This window comes from Calypte anna, chromosome 23 (genome assembly GCF_003957555.1).
Source record: "Calypte anna isolate BGI_N300 chromosome 23, bCalAnn1_v1.p, whole genome shotgun sequence".
NCBI classification, from domain to species: Eukaryota; Metazoa; Chordata; class Aves; order Apodiformes; family Trochilidae; genus Calypte; species Calypte anna.
Genome location: NC_044268.1, coordinates 4,918,509 through 4,934,856, shown reverse-complemented (window position 1 = coordinate 4,934,856; position 16,348 = coordinate 4,918,509). Strand labels below are relative to the sequence as shown.

Sequence of the window (16,348 nt, the reverse complement as noted above, 5' to 3'; positions counted from 1 at the left end):
TCAGCCCCGCCCCTCGCGGGCCGCCCCCTCCCCTTGGCCCGGCCCGGCCCGGGCCGAACCGAACCCCGAACCTTTCCCCCCCCCCCCTCACCCCCTTCCCCCCGGTGCCTCTCGGGGCGCCATGCCGCGGGTCTACATCGGCCGCCTCAGCTACCAAGCGCGGGAGCGCGACGTGGAGCGGTTCTTCAAGGGCTACGGCAAGATCCTGGAGGTGGATCTCAAGAACGGGTGAGCGCCCACCGGGCCGAACCGAACCGAACCGAACCGGACCGGCACTTTCTGACCCTTTCCTCCCCTTCCCCATCACCACCGGCTCTGAGGGGTTCCCCCCGGGCGGCTCTGAGGTGATGGGGGGGGGGGAGGAGGCCCGGGCCGGGCCGGGAGGGGGGGGGAGGGCGCCTGGGCCTGTGTGGGGAAGGGGGGGGGGAGGACGCCTGGGTTGCTATGGAACGGGAGGGGGGGTCAGGACGCCTGGGTTGCTATGGGAACGGGGGGCAGGATGCCTGGGCCTCTATGGGATGGGGGGATGGGTGCCGGGGTTCCCCTGGCAACGGGAAGGGGGGGACACGAGGTGGGCTGGGGGGGGTGTCTGGGTCGCTGTGGTACCGGGAGGGGGACGGGTCACGGCCCCATCCTGCTGGGATGGGATGCCTGGGATGGGTTTCTATGGCAACGGGGACGGGACAGGATGCTTGGGCCTCGGCGTCAGTTGTTGGGGTGCTGGATGGGGGGTGGGTGCACCCTCTGTGGGGGGGGGGGTGTCCTCTCCACACCCCAAGCTGAGCACCTAAGGGTGAGCCAGGATGTACCCCCAAAAAAACCCTACTAAAGCACCCCATTGCGGGGGGCAGAGCCCCCTTTGCAGGGTGGTGACAGGCAGTGTCCTCAGCCCCCCCAGAGGCCCCCCCTGTGTTCTCACCTCTGCTGTCCCACCAGCTGCCTCTCCAGGGTTTGGATCCTGCTCCACCAGGACATTCAAGTATGGATTTTCCCAAAGAAAACAAATTGTTATTTTAAGGGGGAGGGGGGTGTCCCCCAACCCTTAAAGCTTCAGGAGTGTTGGAATCTTTTAGTGATGATCTCTGAGGTCCCTTCCAACCCAGCCCATTCTAGGATTCTATGATCAGCAGCTGTGGGGTGGATTCAGCAGCTGCTTTGCTGGTTCCCAACAAAGAGAGAGCTGCTCAGCTCTCACCTGGCTCTCCTCTCAAGCACAACCAAGCTGATGGTTTGGCAGCTCCCTGAATTTCAGATTGCACAACTGCTTTGTCTGGACAGATGTTGTCAAAACCAGCTCACTGCACCTCTTGCTGCTCCAGCCTCTCTGGGTGAGCAAGGTCAGGGCAAGCAGGCAGTGAGCTGAGCAGCTGCAGAGGAGAAAACACCCAAAGAACTGATTCTGGGCTCCAGTTTCATTTGGAATAAAGAATGCCACACATCCAGCTCCTAAAAGATAACTTCTGGATGCTTTGTGATCTGTGCTGCTCCCAGCCAGGTGATGCCCACCCCTCCTGCTTGGAGGAGGCAGCAGCCAGGCTGGGAACACCTTATCAAGGACAAGCAGCTTCAGGAACTTGAAACAAAACATTTAAATGAGTTGCTGAAGCTACAGCCTCAGAAAATAACTGGATTTCAGTATATGAACATTTAAACCTATGATTTGGTAGAGATTCCTTTAAGTTTCTGGACTAATGGTAAGTGTCACTGAGCATCTCTGGACTTCTAGCACAAATGAACATCTTTAAAGCAAAAAGAAATTAAAATCTCACCTTATTTATCCTAACATAAGCAAAGGGGGAAAAAACATCCATAAATCCACTGGAATTAAAGAGCAGTTCATTAGGAGGCCACCTTACCATCATCTACCACTATGTGGTGAGACCAATTTGATTGTTTTTCCCTGCCCTTTGCAGTTCATGGGCATGAACTTCACTTGGTGGGAAAGGCTCAGGGAAATCCAATCACTTTTTGTTGGGCAACCAACACAGACAACTTGGCTGGGTGAAAGAACTGACGTTGACCAAACAAACCCCCCACCTTTTAGGAGCTTCAGTCTATTGGAATTGCTTGGGATAAGAAGATATTTCTGCAGCTCTTTCTGGTTTCTGATATGACCAGAAAATGGTGTAGGTTCACATTAGCTGAAGTAAATTGCATTGACATTTTTAGTAAGCATTTTTATGCCACATATGAAGTAGTAATAGTAGACATTTAAAAGAAGATTTACCTGCACTACTGTCATATCCCAGCAGGTTCAGATTGCTGTAGTTAAGGCTGTGTCAGCAGTGAGAGCTTTCTGAGGTGTAAAACTCTGCTTCAGAAAGCTTTTGATTCATGGTTTTAGCTGATCGGGTGCAATATTAATACATATTTAAGAGGAGGGTCAGTGCTACTTTCACAGGAATGATGTGGGGTATGATTTTTGGTAATGCAGGTAATTTCAGGGTTTGTCTGAGCTTGCTTGTTTGTCTTAAAGAACAGAAGTTTCTTTTTGTAACTTGCTTCCACCTCTTCTGTCAGAGCAGTATCTCACTCCAGGGCTACTTGCACTTTACATATTCCCAGATAAGAAAGACAAACAGCACAGGGAAAAGAATGAGCATTCCCTTTTGGGCTGAGAGGAGAAAAAGGGTAAATGCTTTCTGTCCCACTTTGGCCATAAAGGTCCTGGTGCTGTTGGACCATCTTGGGAGCAAATTTCCATGAGTGTTGGAGCTGCAAGGTGCTTGGGGTGGGGGGTGAGACCCCGAGTGCCCCCCACCAGCTCCTGGGTGCACTTTGGGGAGGAACCAGCTCAATGCTGTGTTCTGATCCAGTTCAGATACTTCTTTGTTAGTCCAGCTTCAAAGTCCCTGCATTTATTGTCTGGAAAGTGCTGGTGCCCACCAGGCACTTCCCTCTGTGTGTAATTGCTCTGAGGGTGAGGTCTCATTTACAGGTTGGAGCTGGCTTGCTCTGGTTTTGGAATTGAAGGGAAGAAAGTTGCAGTTGGAATCGTTTTGTAATGACTGTGATTGCTTCGATTGCTGTGAATCAATCCTGCTCCTTCCTTCCCTGCAGCTACAGCACTCGAATGAGAAAGCAGCTGCCTTGCTTGGTGGTGTCTGGAGTTATTCCTGAGACCTGGGGACAGGGGCTCTCACCCAGCCAAGCTGGACCTGCTGGTACAGAAACCTTAAAAACAAAGTAACCCAACAGAGGAAGCCAATGTTTTTGTCTCAGGGCATTGTTGTCCTGGGTTATTTCAAACACCAGCACTCCCACACTTGCTCAGCCCCAGGGTCAGGATGACGATGTGTTTGCCTACAGATGTAGGTAACCAAGGTAGCCAAGAAGGCCAGTGGCCCCCATGCCCAGGTAGCCAAGAAGGCCAATGGCATCCTGGGCTGGCTCAGGAACAGCGTGGCCAGCAGGTCCAGGGAAGGGATTCTGCCCCTGTGCTCAGCCCTGGGGAGGCCACAGCTTGAGTCCTGTGTCCAGTTCTGGGCCCCTCAGCCCCTCAGGAAGGAGCTTGAGGTGCTGGAGCAGGTCCAGAGAAGAGCAAGGAGGCTGTGAAGGGATCCAGCAGAATTCCTGTGAGGAAGGGCTGAGGGAGCTGGGGGTGTTGAGGCTGGAGAAGAGGAGGCTCAGGGGAGACCTCATCACTCTCTCCAACTCCCTGAAAGGAGGTTGGAGCCAGGGGGGGGTTGGGCTCTTTTCCCAGGCAACTCTCAGCAAGACAAGAGGGCAGGGTCTCAAGTTGTGCCAGGGAGGTTTAGGTTGGAGATGAGAAAGAATTTCTTTCTGGAGAGGGTGATCAGGCATTGGAATGGGCTGCCCAGGGAAGTAGTGGATTCTCCGTGTCTGGAGATCTTTCCAAAGAGCCTGGATGTGGCACTGAGTGCCATGGGCTGGGAACCACGGGGGGAGTGGATCAAGGGTTGGACTTGATGAGCTCTGAGGTCCCTTCCAACCCAGCCTATTCTAGGATTCTATGATTCTGTATCACAGCTGAGAAGATGCCCAGGGCTGCAGCATCCCTGGTGATTGCTGGGGGGGACTCTGGAGCCTGGATCTGCTCTTGGCAGGTGACAGAAGAAGTCATTTCAACATCAGGTGGACTTTGAATGCCAATAAACAGCATTCTGCTTTTTGTCCTGTCCCCCTGGCCTGTAGGGATAGTGGGCAAACACACAACTTTTGGTGTTTTAAAACCAGGCTAAATAGTTGTTTAACTGTCCAGGTTAGAAATTGGCAGGGATGAGTTTTACTTCAGTGCTGCTGTGAGTTTGCTTCCCATCCATAAGCAAATCCCTGGCTTGGCCCCGAGCACCAGCTGTAAGAATTATTTAAAACCCTGGGTCTGTTGGGATCTCTGGCCCATGAGGTTTAAGTGCAGCAGCCTCACGTTGGCTCTGATGTCTGGGGCACCCCTGAAGATTAAACTCCAAGCTCTGCCTTTAACTTCCCAGGCAAACAGTGGTTTGCAGGCTTTTATCTCTGTTGTGTTTGGGTTTGCTTATAGGAAACCAGTGCTGAAATCTTCATTGGAATGCTAATATTAAGCTTTTTTTTTTGCTTTTTTTTTTTTCTTCCCTATTTGTATCCTTTCTCTTGTGCTTGATCTGCCCATGACCACCAATTCTTGAGCCAGGCTGGTGCAGCAGCTGTTTGCAAACACAAAACTTCATCTGTTCTCCACCTGCATGGTGTGCTCTTGATTTGCCCAAGGAATTTGCTCCTTCTTGCTGCATTTTCTCAAGTTCCTTAAGAAGGTTTGGACTCTCCATGCTCTCAAGCATGCTGAGATATGGAAAATAGAGTGGGCATCACTTTTTTCAGCAGTGTGTGAGAAGCTGCAGGTATCTCAGCAGCTGGAATGTCCGTCCTGTTGCTCGAGCACGTTGCCTTTCTTACCCAAACCCTCAGTACTGCCCACAGTCAAAACTAAAATGAGCCTGATGAGAGCAAAATCCCTTTTCCTAACCTGCCTTTGTCTTTTCTTTCTTGTTGGGCTTCCATGCAGGGTTTACAGCAGTGAACAAATAGTTCCACTCAAAGTGTAGGAGTTCAAGTAGCTCCGTAAGAGAACCAGGAATGAACCCGAGCTCCTCAAAACCCAGGAGAACTCCTGATCCCTGGCACACAGACCCTGCCATAGCTGTCACGTGCCATGGCAGCTGTTGAGCCTATGGATTATTTATGGGATAGCAGCACTTCCAGTGGGGTAGTGCTGGTGCCCTTCAACCTTTAGGTGGCTTCAGGAGCTTGTAGCTGATGTTTTCCTACAGGGCAGTGCTCCGAGCGGCTCTGACCCACCTTCAGTTCTCTGGACAACTCTTCTTTTTTTCTTTTTCTTTTTGTCTCTCTCTCCCTCTCCAGGTATGGCTTTGTTGAGTTTGATGATCTGCGAGATGCAGATGATGCTGTTTATGAGCTCAATGGTAAAGATCTTTGTGGGGAGAGAGTGATCGTTGAGCATGCCCGAGGCCCCCGGCGCGACAGCAGTTACGGTTCTGGCCGCAGTAAGCACTACCATGCATTTGGATCTGTCATTTCTTTCCAATAAAACACCTTTTGCTCATTTTATTTATTTTTTTTTTTAATTCCTTTATTATTCTTTTAAAAAGTAATTTTAACTAAGAAAATGCTGTGAAGTTGTGAGTAGTGTTCTGTAACTGTAAATGTAACCGTTGATCTATTTCTCGATTTGTTTGTTGTATTAAACTATTTTTAACTGATAAATGAATAAACGCCGTTTCTTGTACCGTTTTTATGATCATCGTTTCGTTGAACTATTTGAATGGTTTATTTCCAATGTGCTGTTGAACATAGATTTAACAAAGACCTCAATGTTTTAATTGAAAGAGTCCTTTGAGGCTAAGATGACTGCCCGTTCCATTTGCCTTTCCATGAGTGGCTCTTTGACCTTTGTGGCCCTTGGCTGACCCAAAAGGAAGCCATGTGACGACCGCTACCTTTCCCCATTAGACCTGGGTGGTGAGGACCCCAAGGGTTAGAGACAGATGAGATTAATCTGAAATAGGTGCCTGAAAAGCTTTATTCCTATCAGATATTCAGAAAACCTTTAAGCAATGTAAGTAACATTAGTCAACCGGCTTCGTTCCATTTCTGCTTTCAAACCCTTAAAAATTAACGTAAATTTAATTGCATGTTGGTCCTGGCGTAACTCTAATTATGTGCTCTGCTTTAATTACGTGCTCGTAGTCAATTTGTTTATTTATATTTATTTATTTATTTAATCATGCTTTGGATCTTTGTAACATTTGACCCAAGGGGGATGGAGTTTGGACAAAGGGGGGGTGGGTGGGTGGGTGGGTGAGCTTGGGATGTCTGCGGGGATGTGTGGGGCAGAGGAGTTTTGGTGTGGGCTGTAGAACGAGGGCTCCATTTCTCTGGTTGAAGTTCTGCTGTCTGCTTGTCACCTCCTCAAGGTGGATATGGTTATAGAAGAAGTGGAAGAGATAAGTATGGTCCTCCCACCCGTACAGAATACAGATTGATTGTGGAAAATTTGTCAAGCCGCTGCAGTTGGCAAGATCTTAAGGTATGAGGCCCCTTTCTTTACCCTTTTAAAGAGCACAAGGGGTAAAAAAAAAATAGTCAGCTTCCTTTTCAGCAAGGGGAAAGCTCCGTCCAGCTGTGTTCTCAGCTCAGCTTGTTGTCTGCATACAGATTTGGGGATTGAAGCACACATTAAGTCACTCTGGAAGTGTATTTGCACAAATGAAATTAATGTGACCCTGGGAGCTGCACCTGCAGACTCGCTGTGACTCAGAGAATACCTTGGTTTACTGAACACAAACCACCAGCACGTGCAGATGTGGTTTATCTTATCTTTAATCAAAGCAGTGGGAGGATGGGCTGGAGACAGAGAGGTTCACCCTTGGCACTTTGGATTTTAGGCATCAGCTTGTCAGGTGCTAGAGCTATTTCCAAACGATAGCATTGTCTCTGTTAAGAATCTCCACACTGTGTAAAGCTGTTTTAAAAAAGATTTTCAAGGAAAGGATGCTTCCAGCATGAGCAACCATGCAAAACCTTTGCCACAAGCTAGTATTTTCTCAAAGTCTGAAGGAGTAGAAGGTGATTCTCTGCAGTGGAAGTGCTGGGTAACACCACGGAGCCCACAGGATCTCCCAGTAGGCTGGAGGTGAAGTGTTGCCCCATGATTTATCTGCATCATGGCTGGGGGAGGGCAGGACAGGGAGCAGAATCCCATCAGTAGGCACAAAAAGAGAGTGTTTCCTCATCAGATTTAGCAGCAATGGTTAAAACCACTTGTTCTTACGGGAACACTTTCTCTTTTAAGGATGTGTAAAACTTGTTCTAAACAAACTTTGACGTAGTAGAAACTGGTCTGTAATTGAGTCTGGGACACTAGTTCAGGTACATACTGAGATTCTTCAGATGTCTTTTGTTGTTAATGCTTCACCCCAGCAGGACCTTGTCTCTGCTTCTGGTGTTAAAAACTGTAAGCAGAGCATGGCATGATTAATCCTCCAGTGGACACATTGCTTCTTTTGAATGGTTTTTTGTGTCAGAGTGCTTGAGATGGGGGTTCTGGGGTGGAAACAGACTGGGCTGGAGTTCTGTGCCCCATCTCTATCTTTGGCTGGAAGGTGGCCCTGTCTGACAGCTTGCTGGAAATCAGGCAGGAATGGCACTCCCTGCTAAACAGAGGTGTTTAGTGATTGAAACAGCAAAGCCAGGAAGCATGAAGTGGAAAAATGAATGGAGTTTTTATTTGTGTGGGGGTTTCCTCCAGCAGAATGAGATGCTACCTAGGTGGAGGATAGGGAAATCTGCTTGCCTGTGGTCTTCTTGCCCCTCATATTTGACCTTTAAGTTTATCTAAAACGTGATTTAGAGAGCAAGCATTTTATTTCTTTATTTGAAACTTCCCATTGTCCAGAGCATATTTGCTATTGTTAGACTTGAGGTGGGAGACATTAAATTATCCTTTGGCTCAAAACCCATCAACCCCATCTTGGTTCTGACAGCACAAACTCTGTGAAATCGTAGTGCATTAATTGGCTTGCTCAGAAATCTTGGTGTTAGCACTGCAAATGCTCTTTGGTTCAAACCCTTGCTGACATCTGTGTGATCAGAAGAGGTCAAGTGAGCACTGTTGCAGAAGTGAGCAGGGTCAGCCTGGGAGCCTGCCACTGGATTCCAGGCAATGGTTATTCTGTCCTCTCCCTCTAGGATTATATGCGTCAGGCAGGGGAAGTGACATATGCAGATGCACACAAAGGAAGGAAAAACGAAGGTGTGATTGAGTTCAAATCCTATTCTGACATGAAAAGAGCCCTTGAAAAGCTGGACGGGACAGAAGTAAATGGCAGAAAGATCAGATTAGTGGAAGACAGACCTGGATCCAGACGGCGCCGCTCTTATTCCAGGAGCCGAAGCCACTCCAGGTATGTCTGATGTCTGCACTGCAGCTCAGCCTGAATCCATGAATTCCATGAACATGCAGCAGGTTCCAAACCACCTTGGAAGTACTCAGAGTTCTAAAGAAGTCTAGGTTTTGAGATTGTATTAGTTACCTGAGAGTAACCAAGGGAAATGAAGTCTCTGTTCAGACGTGTCTCCATCTGCCAGCTCAACACCCAGCAGCCTTCAGCTGTCCCAGCTCCATCCAGTCCCGAGTCCTTGCTGGCTTGCAGGAGAGGGCTGTGTGGCAGGTGGAGCTGTGGATGAGCTGAAGGTGCTTTTAACACTTTGTCTCTGAACACCATGTTCAGCTGTAAGCCCTGGTACTAACAGTTCTTCCTCAGCATGGAAACCCCCACCCCTTCCCTGTTTCCCAGGGATTTGCTTCATTGGTTGTGTGACTGAGAGAGCTGCTTCAGCACACAGCACTGAGTCTTTGCCCCTTTCCATTCTGAACTTGTTGCAAGAAATCTCAGGCAAACTGTTCATTGAACAGCTTGACCATGAAATCAAAGCCTGAAGTCAAAGCTTTATTCAAGTGTCTCACTGCATTCAGTCTCTAGCTTGCTTTGGGAAAGTGATTCTCACTTCCTTGTCTTAAATCAATAAGGCCACACCTTTTCTTCCAGATGGGGAACTCTGTTCACTTCAGCAGCAGGGGATGAGTGGTGGGGAGGAGGGTTCTCTGATAGTGACTTGTGTAACGCTCACCATCCGGCTGCTTGGAAGCTGGTTTGGTACTGTGGGGTTTTCCTCTTGGGGGGGACAAGGGGCTCAGAGGCTGTCTGTGGGACCTGCTGACAGTGACCTGGTTGATCTGTTCCAGGTCTCGCTCTCGCAGCAGACATTCTCATAAGAGCAGGAGCCACAGTGCCAGTAGCAGTCGCTCCAAGAGCAGATCAAGATCCAGGTATGTCTTGGGGGGGCCACCCACTTAAATAAGAAGCACCCTCCTACTGTTTGCAATAGGAGCACAGTTTGGGTTTCTTTTTTTCCCTGCCATATTTTTCCCAGCGTTGCAATGGGCTGCCCAGGGAAGTAGTGGATTCTCCGTGTCTGGAGATATTTCCAAAGAGCCTGGATGTGGCACTGAGTGCCATGGGCTGGGAACTGCAGCAGGAGTGGATCAAGGGTTGGACTTGATGATCTCTGAGGTCCCTTCCAACCCAGCCAGTTCTATGATTCTATGATATTATGTGCAGTATTCAAGTGCTGGTTGAATCCAAGCTGCACTGAAGTGTTGCTTTTGTGCTTCCAGGTCTGTGTCCCGTTCCAGAAGCAAGAGCTGTAGTCGAAGCAAGAGCCGTAGCAGAGGCCAAAAAGAGAAAAGCAGGACTCCAAGTAAAGAGGAGAAAAGTAGGAGCCGCAGCAGGAGTGCAGAGAAATCCCGGAACAAAAGTAAAGATAAATCTGAAGGTGCTCTCCATAACAGTGATGAGAAAGGAAAGAGTAGGAGCCACAGCAAGGAAAGGAGTAGGAGCAGGAGTGGGAGTAAGGACAGGGGAGAGACGAGGGAGAGCGTGAGGAGTAGGAGCAAGGAGAAGAGTAGAAGCAAAGACAGGGAGAAGAGCATTAGCAAGGCTAGAAGCAGGAGCAGGAGCAGGGATGAGAGCAGGAGCAGGAGCCGCAGTAAGGATAAGAGGAAAAGCAGGAAGAGAAGCAGGGATGAGAGCAGAAGTAGAAGCAGGAGCCGCAGCAAGAGCGCGAGGAGCAAGAGGCGCAGCAAGAGGGACAGCAAAGCCAGTGGCAAGAAGAAAAGGAAGGAGAGCCATGAACGGTCGAGATCAGCCTCCAAAGAAAAGGGGCATCTCAAATCAGATCCTGACAAAAAGGAGGGAAAAGGCGAGGGTGAGAATGCAGCCACACGACGAGCATCTCGCTCCAGGTCTAGGTCCACTTCTAAATTGAAACCAAACGTCAAATCAGGTTCTCGCTCCAGGTCCAAATCCCTTTCGAAGCCGAGGTCCCATTCCAAGTCTAGATCTAGGTCTGCCTCTAGGTCACACTCCAGATCACGGTCAAGGTCTCACTCCAGATCCTAACCTTGCTGCACCCACACTTGGAGTGGTTGGAAAAGTCCTTTTGTACGTGTTTAGTAGTTGTAGCAGCAGTGAAGTAGAAACCATGTGGATGCTGTATATTTTTGGCAACCCTGATGGTAGGTCTGTCACTGGGAGCTGCAGTGCTCCCTCCCTGCAGTGCTCGCTGGTGCAAGGCTGCTCAGCTCATTTTCTATCTTTTCAAAAGGCTCTCTTTAAATATAACTCTTCCCAGAGCTCCAAAATTGCCCTGTTTTCCAGGAAGAGCCTGGCAGAGAATGAGCACTGTGCCTTGGTGGGTTTATGAGACTGCAGTGATGACTGATAGGTAGGTATGATGGCTTCAGCAGTCTTTGCCCTTGAATTGATGCCCTTTGATGTATGCCATTTAGTGGAAGTGCTAAGTCTTAAGTTTCATACTACTTTTGTTTCTTTTTTTTTTTTTTTTTTTTTGGACTTACAAAGTCATGAATAGCACAGTCAAAAGGAAAAAAAAAAATGGTACTTGCAGTAATCTGTAGGGAAAAGAAGTCTACTTCCATATTCTGTTATTGTGACAATATCCTTGTTTTATATTAAATTTTTTTATTTTATTTTCCCTGTCTTGCAAAGTACAGTGATTCCTGTTTCCATGAAATTTGAATAAAGACTATTTTTGCTTGATGACACTTGGTGGTGGTTCCATGGAGTCTTGTTGGGGTTGTCACTGGTTCACATCCATCAGTGTAAGCAGAGTTCCTGGCAGAGAATGGGTTCTTGTCTTGGAAAGCCACTTAATATTAAATGTACACTCTTGTAAATTATTGAATACAATCCAACTAAACTAACTCATTTCTCTAGAAACACTGACTTTTTAGGTGCTTTAACAATGCAATAAAGAGAGTACAGGAAGATGAAGGAGAAGCACTAGGAGGGTTGCAAGCCTGATCACGCTCTGGGTAAATGAAGCTTCAGCTTCCAGAAGCCAGGGAAGAAAATTTTTCATCTGTTTCCCTTGCTCCACTCCAGTCACCTGTAAATTGTTGTTTGTCCCACAGTGTTTCACACCATGCACAGCTGGTGCTGGAGGTTAAGTGTGGCTGGCAGGGAACAAATCCTCCTGACCTTCCCTTCTTCATCTGCAGCGTGCAGGTTCAGTCGTTTCCTTTTCTTCCAGTCCCTTTGGGAACTGAAGGGGAAAGAAAGCACCAGGGTTTTACAGATGTGTTTTTCTGGTCTGGCACACTCAGCAGAAGCTGGGTACTGCTCTGATTTCATAGTCCCTGACTGGCAGGTTGGGATTTCAGGACGGGCTCCCCAGGAGGGGCTGAGCCAGGCAGGATGAGGATGTTCCAGGCTCCTGCAGCTCTGTGTAGCAGGCAGTGGTTGTGGGGGGAATTGGAGCTTGGGGATTTTCAGTCACAGACTGAAGTTTCAGTTCATGTCAGACTCTCTCCTGGAAGAAGGGGGTTGCTGGACACAAATCCTGTCTGCTCTGAACTTGCAGTGCCCAGGAGGGTTCTGCCATCTCACCCCAAGTCCCCAGCACCCATTTCCCAGTCTGGCTTCTTCAGTTACAAGCAGAGCAACAGGGACTTGAGGCTGCATCCTCAGCTTGCCTCATCTCAGCACCTTTTCCAAGAGTTTTTCCTCCTAATAAAACATCTGCCCCTGTGCTCAGCTCTGGTGAGGCCACAGCTTGAGTCCTGTGTCCAGTTCTGGGCCCCTCAGCTCAGGAAGGAGATTGAGGTGCTGGAGCAGGTCCAGGGAAGAGCAAGGAGGCTGTGAAGGGATCCAGCAGAATTGCTGTGAGGAAGGGCTGAGGGAGCTGGGGGTGTTGAGGCTGGAGAAGAGGAGGCTCAGGGGAGACCTCATCACTCTCTCCAACTCCCTGAAAGGAGGTTGGAGCCAGGGGGGGGTTGGGCTCTTTTCCCAGGCAACTCTCAGCAAGACAAGAGGGCAGGGTCTCAAGTTGTGCCAGGGGAGGTTTAGGTTGGAGATGAGAAAGAATTTCTTTCTGGAGAGGGTGATCAGGCATTGGAATGGGCTGCCCAGGGAAGTAGTGGATTCTCCATGTCTGGAGATCTTTCCAAAGAGCCTGGATGTGGCACTGAGTGCCATGGGCTGGGAACCACGGGGGGAGTGGATCAAGGGTTGGACTTGATGAGCTCTGAGGTCCCTTCCAACCCAGCCAATTCTATGATTCGGTGATCAGCACCTGGGGGAAACCTCTCTAAAGAAACAGAAAAGGGCAGGATGTGTTCCTGAGGAGCTCTGAGCTTGGAAAAATGGAATGTCCCAGCACTGCCATGTCCCCATGGAGGTGGGGAGGAAGGCAGGCAGCTTCCAGCAGGAGTTTTGTGGATATTCCTGAGTAATATCCCAATTTCAGACTTGGGCCATGAGCAAACTGCTCGGGCTGAGCTTTCCACCAACTCTGTTGTTGCTCGGGTGCTTTGGGTAAGAACTGCTCCCCTCAGCACCTTGCCCAGCCAGCCCTGCTCTGAGAAATAAAAGGCAAAACATATTTTGAGAGTTCTTACTTGGTCTGGAGAACAAAAAAGCTTAGTGCTGGTTTCATCAAAAACTTGAGCAAATTTCCAACTGCTAACAATGCTTCTGCCAGCAGTTCTGGCAGCTAGAAGTTAACTTCAGAGCTGGAAGGAAGTCTGGATAATTTGATCATTTGAAACTTGTAGTGCAGTATTAGAAAGATGAAAGGCTGATAGATGATAAGAGTTGCTTTCAACACAAAATATTTCCGTAGAGTTGGTGAGTGGCTCAGACTTTATCAAATGTCATATTACTAAAGCAGCAGGAGAAAGCACTGCAGAAGTGATATTTAATTTCTTTTCGAAGGAAAAGCCTTTTTTTCAGCTATATAATTTAGTGCTTTAACATCTTAGGCTCTCATAATAACATTTCTAATCCCTTTTGCTGCTTAATCTTAATACAGAAGCAAACCAGGCCAGGCAAGATGTTTGCTAATAGGGGATAATGAGCTGAAAAATACCTTTAAGAAAATCTGCAAATGATACAGTCTAGGCTGAGTTTTTAAAAAGTGACTCTGGCTTTTGCTGTCTGGCTGCCAAAACTGCCCCTAATGAAGTGAGAGCAGTTGTAGGGAGCCCTTTGGGTAAAACAATTCTTCCCTAAACACCTTTTGAGCTGGTGCTGAAGGTGCAGAGCCAGCCCCAGCTCTGCAGGGAGGATTTTGTGAGCAAACAGGGTGTTGTTAGTGGAGCTTTTTGATACAATTCATTAGGAGTTTCCAGCTTTTGTTCCTGCCCTTTTCAAAGCAGGTGATTCATTTTTGAGGGCTAATTATCAAGGGGTAGAAAAAAAAAAAAAACCACAAACCCAAGTTTTGATTTAAAAGAAAATAATAAATAATGACATGTGAGAGCTGTAGCCCAGCACCTGTGTGCCCAAGTCTCTGCTTCTGTGTCAGGATTTGGTTTATCCCTGTGGAGACAGCTCTGTAAAAGATCACTGAAGTATTGAAGGAAGCACCTTGAGCACCCAATGGGAAGCACTACAACTGCAGTAAGACTTTGGCCTCCTGTCAGAGAGGGTCTTCTGCAAAACCCAGGGTTGGACTTGATGGTCCCAGAGGTCCCTTCCAACCCAGCCCATTCTACGATTCTGATTTTTTCTTTCCTGGTGCTGCCCTCGCTCAGGGTTTTGTTCAAGAGAAAAGGGCAGCAGAGGCACGCCTGGAAAGCAGGGAAAAACTGGGAACACCAACACTCCCGTTTCATCTTCTGCTTCTGCTGCACAATCCCAGGTGCCTTGGAGGGGTGGGCACAACGTGAAACTTCAGCCTGGCAGAGCGTGCCTCAGTTTCCCTACTTGTAGGATGGAAATAATGACTTGGTTCTGTCTGCTGACAACACAATAATAATAATAATAATAATAATAATAATAATAATAATAATAATAATAATGACAACAACAATATTGCATGGTCAGGAAGAAGCAGTGGAAAGTCTGCAAGAGCTGTGCAATATTTCCAAGCCAATGTTTCTATTTGATTAGAGAAATACAAGAGAGAAGTCAGCTTTAGGATGGAGATATTCACCCAGATGCACTGGAAAAGAGTCCTAAAATTTGATTCAGGGCCAGGGAACCTGTCTCATGGAAGAAATGCAACTTTTAGGTGAGTTCTGAGGGAAAAGAGGAATTGGTGTGGCAGAGGGCAGGTTCTGTTCTGAAAGCAGAGCAGTGAGATAAAAGTGTGAGAGGCTCTGAAACAGGTACCTCGCAACAGAATTGCAATTACTGCATTTAAAAGCAAAATACAAGTCTGAATAAATGTAGATAGTTATTTGCAAACCCCTGGCTTCTCACTGTCCCCATAAATCCAGGCCCAGTGAGTGCCTAAACATCATCTGGAAAGCTCTGCAGAACCAGGGGTTTATCTGGAACTCGCTGCCACCGATGAGGTGAGAAATGTACTCGTGTTCTGATTCTAAAGATGGGTATTTTATGTGCCTTACTCAAGGGATGAAGAATATTATGATGTGTATTTCAAATGAGCCATTTCAAATCACATTTATTATTTTTCTTGAAACCCCATTCCCTTTGAGTTGTCACAGCTTGGGGCCCGTGTGTGCTCCTTCCTCACTTCACCATCACAAAAAAACCTCAAAAAAACCCGACAAACCCCAAAGTGTCATTAAAAAAATTCACCACCTCTCCTTTTGTTGTTTCAAAATCCAAATACAAAGGAAAATAACATCATGAGAAGAAAAACAAGCTTAACAGAGGGGGAAAGCTTTTGTATTCATCACCAGGGAGGGGCGGTCAGCGTTAGGTGGATGCCAGGGGACAGCGATTCCCAGCACCATTCCCTAAATCTTCATCCATGTCCCAGGGATGTGTCCGGGCTCCCTCCCAGTTGGGTCACAGAGCAGCACCAGGTCTCCCAGTTAATCCCCACCCCGTGGTCCAGTTCATCCCTCTCCCAGTGCCTCCCTCTCCCAGTGCCTGTCCCAGTTCAATCTTGTCCTAGTGTCACCCTCATCCCAGTGCCTGTCTGTCCCGTTGTTCCCCTATCCCATTCTCACCCTGTCCCCTTTTCTCCCTGTCCCACTGTCACCCTGTCCCATTGTCACCTTTTCCCATTCTCATCCCATCCCATCCCATTGCTCACCTGTCCCATTGCCATCCCAACCCCAGCCCCATCCCATGCTCATCCCGCTGCCTCCCTGTCTCCGTGCCAGTCTGTCCCGCTCCATCCCTGTCCCAGTGCCATCCCTGTCCCCATCCCCATCCCTGTCCCGCTCCACACCTGTCCCAGTGCCATCCCTGTCCCCATCCCCATCCCTGTCCCGCTCCACACCTGTCCCAGTGCCATCCCTGTCCCCATTCCCGTCCCTGTCCCGTTCCATCCCTGTCCCGCTCCATCCCCGTCCCTGTCCCCATCCCCATCCCGCTGCATCCCTGTCCCTGTCCCCGTCCCTGTCCCGTTCCATCCCTGTCCCGCTCCATCCCCGTCCCTGTCCCCATCCCCATCCCGCTCCATCCCTGTCCCAGTGCCATCCCTGTCCCCATCCCCATCCCGCTCCATCCCTGTCCCAGTGCCATGCCTGTCCCCATCCCCATCCCTGTCCCGCTCCATCCCCGTCCCTGTCCCCATCCCCATCCCGTTCCATCCCTGTCCCTGTCCCCGTCCCTGTCCCGCTGCATCCCTGTCCCTGTCCCGCTCCATCCCCGTCCCTGTCCCCATCCCCATCCCGCTCCATCCCTGTCCCCGTCCCTGTCCCCATCCCCTCCGCAGCTCCGCTCCCGCCCTGCCCCCAGCACCGCCTCAAGCCCGGTCCGGGGCCGGGACCGGCGGGGAGCGGGATCGCCGCGCATGCGCTCCGCCGTCCCGCGGGACACCGGGA

The 16,348-nt window shown here is 49.0% G+C and overlaps 1 protein-coding gene across 2 annotated transcripts; it reads left to right on the top strand.

Annotated features, from left to right (window-relative positions):
* Positions 1–11,146, top strand: SRSF4 (serine and arginine rich splicing factor 4). 2 transcript variants are annotated; one of them, XM_030464515.1, is made up of 6 exons: positions 1–228; positions 5,362–5,504; positions 6,435–6,547; positions 8,209–8,423; positions 9,266–9,349; positions 9,698–11,146. In XM_030464515.1, exons 1-6 carry the CDS (start codon positions 122–124, stop codon positions 10,479–10,481), a joined length of 1,446 nt encoding a protein of 481 aa, XP_030320375.1. In that variant the 5' UTR covers positions 1–121; the 3' UTR covers positions 10,482–11,146. The 2 variants fall into 2 exon arrangements, with proteins under 2 accessions (XP_030320375.1, XP_030320376.1); XM_030464516.1 differs by having other exon boundaries at positions 34–228; positions 5,362–5,423.
* The last annotated feature ends 5,202 nt before the right edge of the window (positions 11,147–16,348 follow it).

What these genes read in the sequence shown, in the direction of transcription:
- SRSF4 (XM_030464515.1), top strand. Translation starts at nt 122, where the DNA reads ATGCCGCGGGTCTACATCGGCCGCCTCAGCTACCAAGCGCGGGAGCGC. An exon ending in CAGTTACGGTTCTGGCCGCA is followed by an intron (nt 5,505 to 6,434) that starts GTAAGCACTACC and finishes CACCTCCTCAAG; the next exon opens with GTGGATATGGTTATAGAAGA. An exon ending in AGGAGCCGAAGCCACTCCAG is followed by an intron (nt 8,424 to 9,265) that starts GTATGTCTGATG and finishes GATCTGTTCCAG; the next exon opens with GTCTCGCTCTCGCAGCAGAC.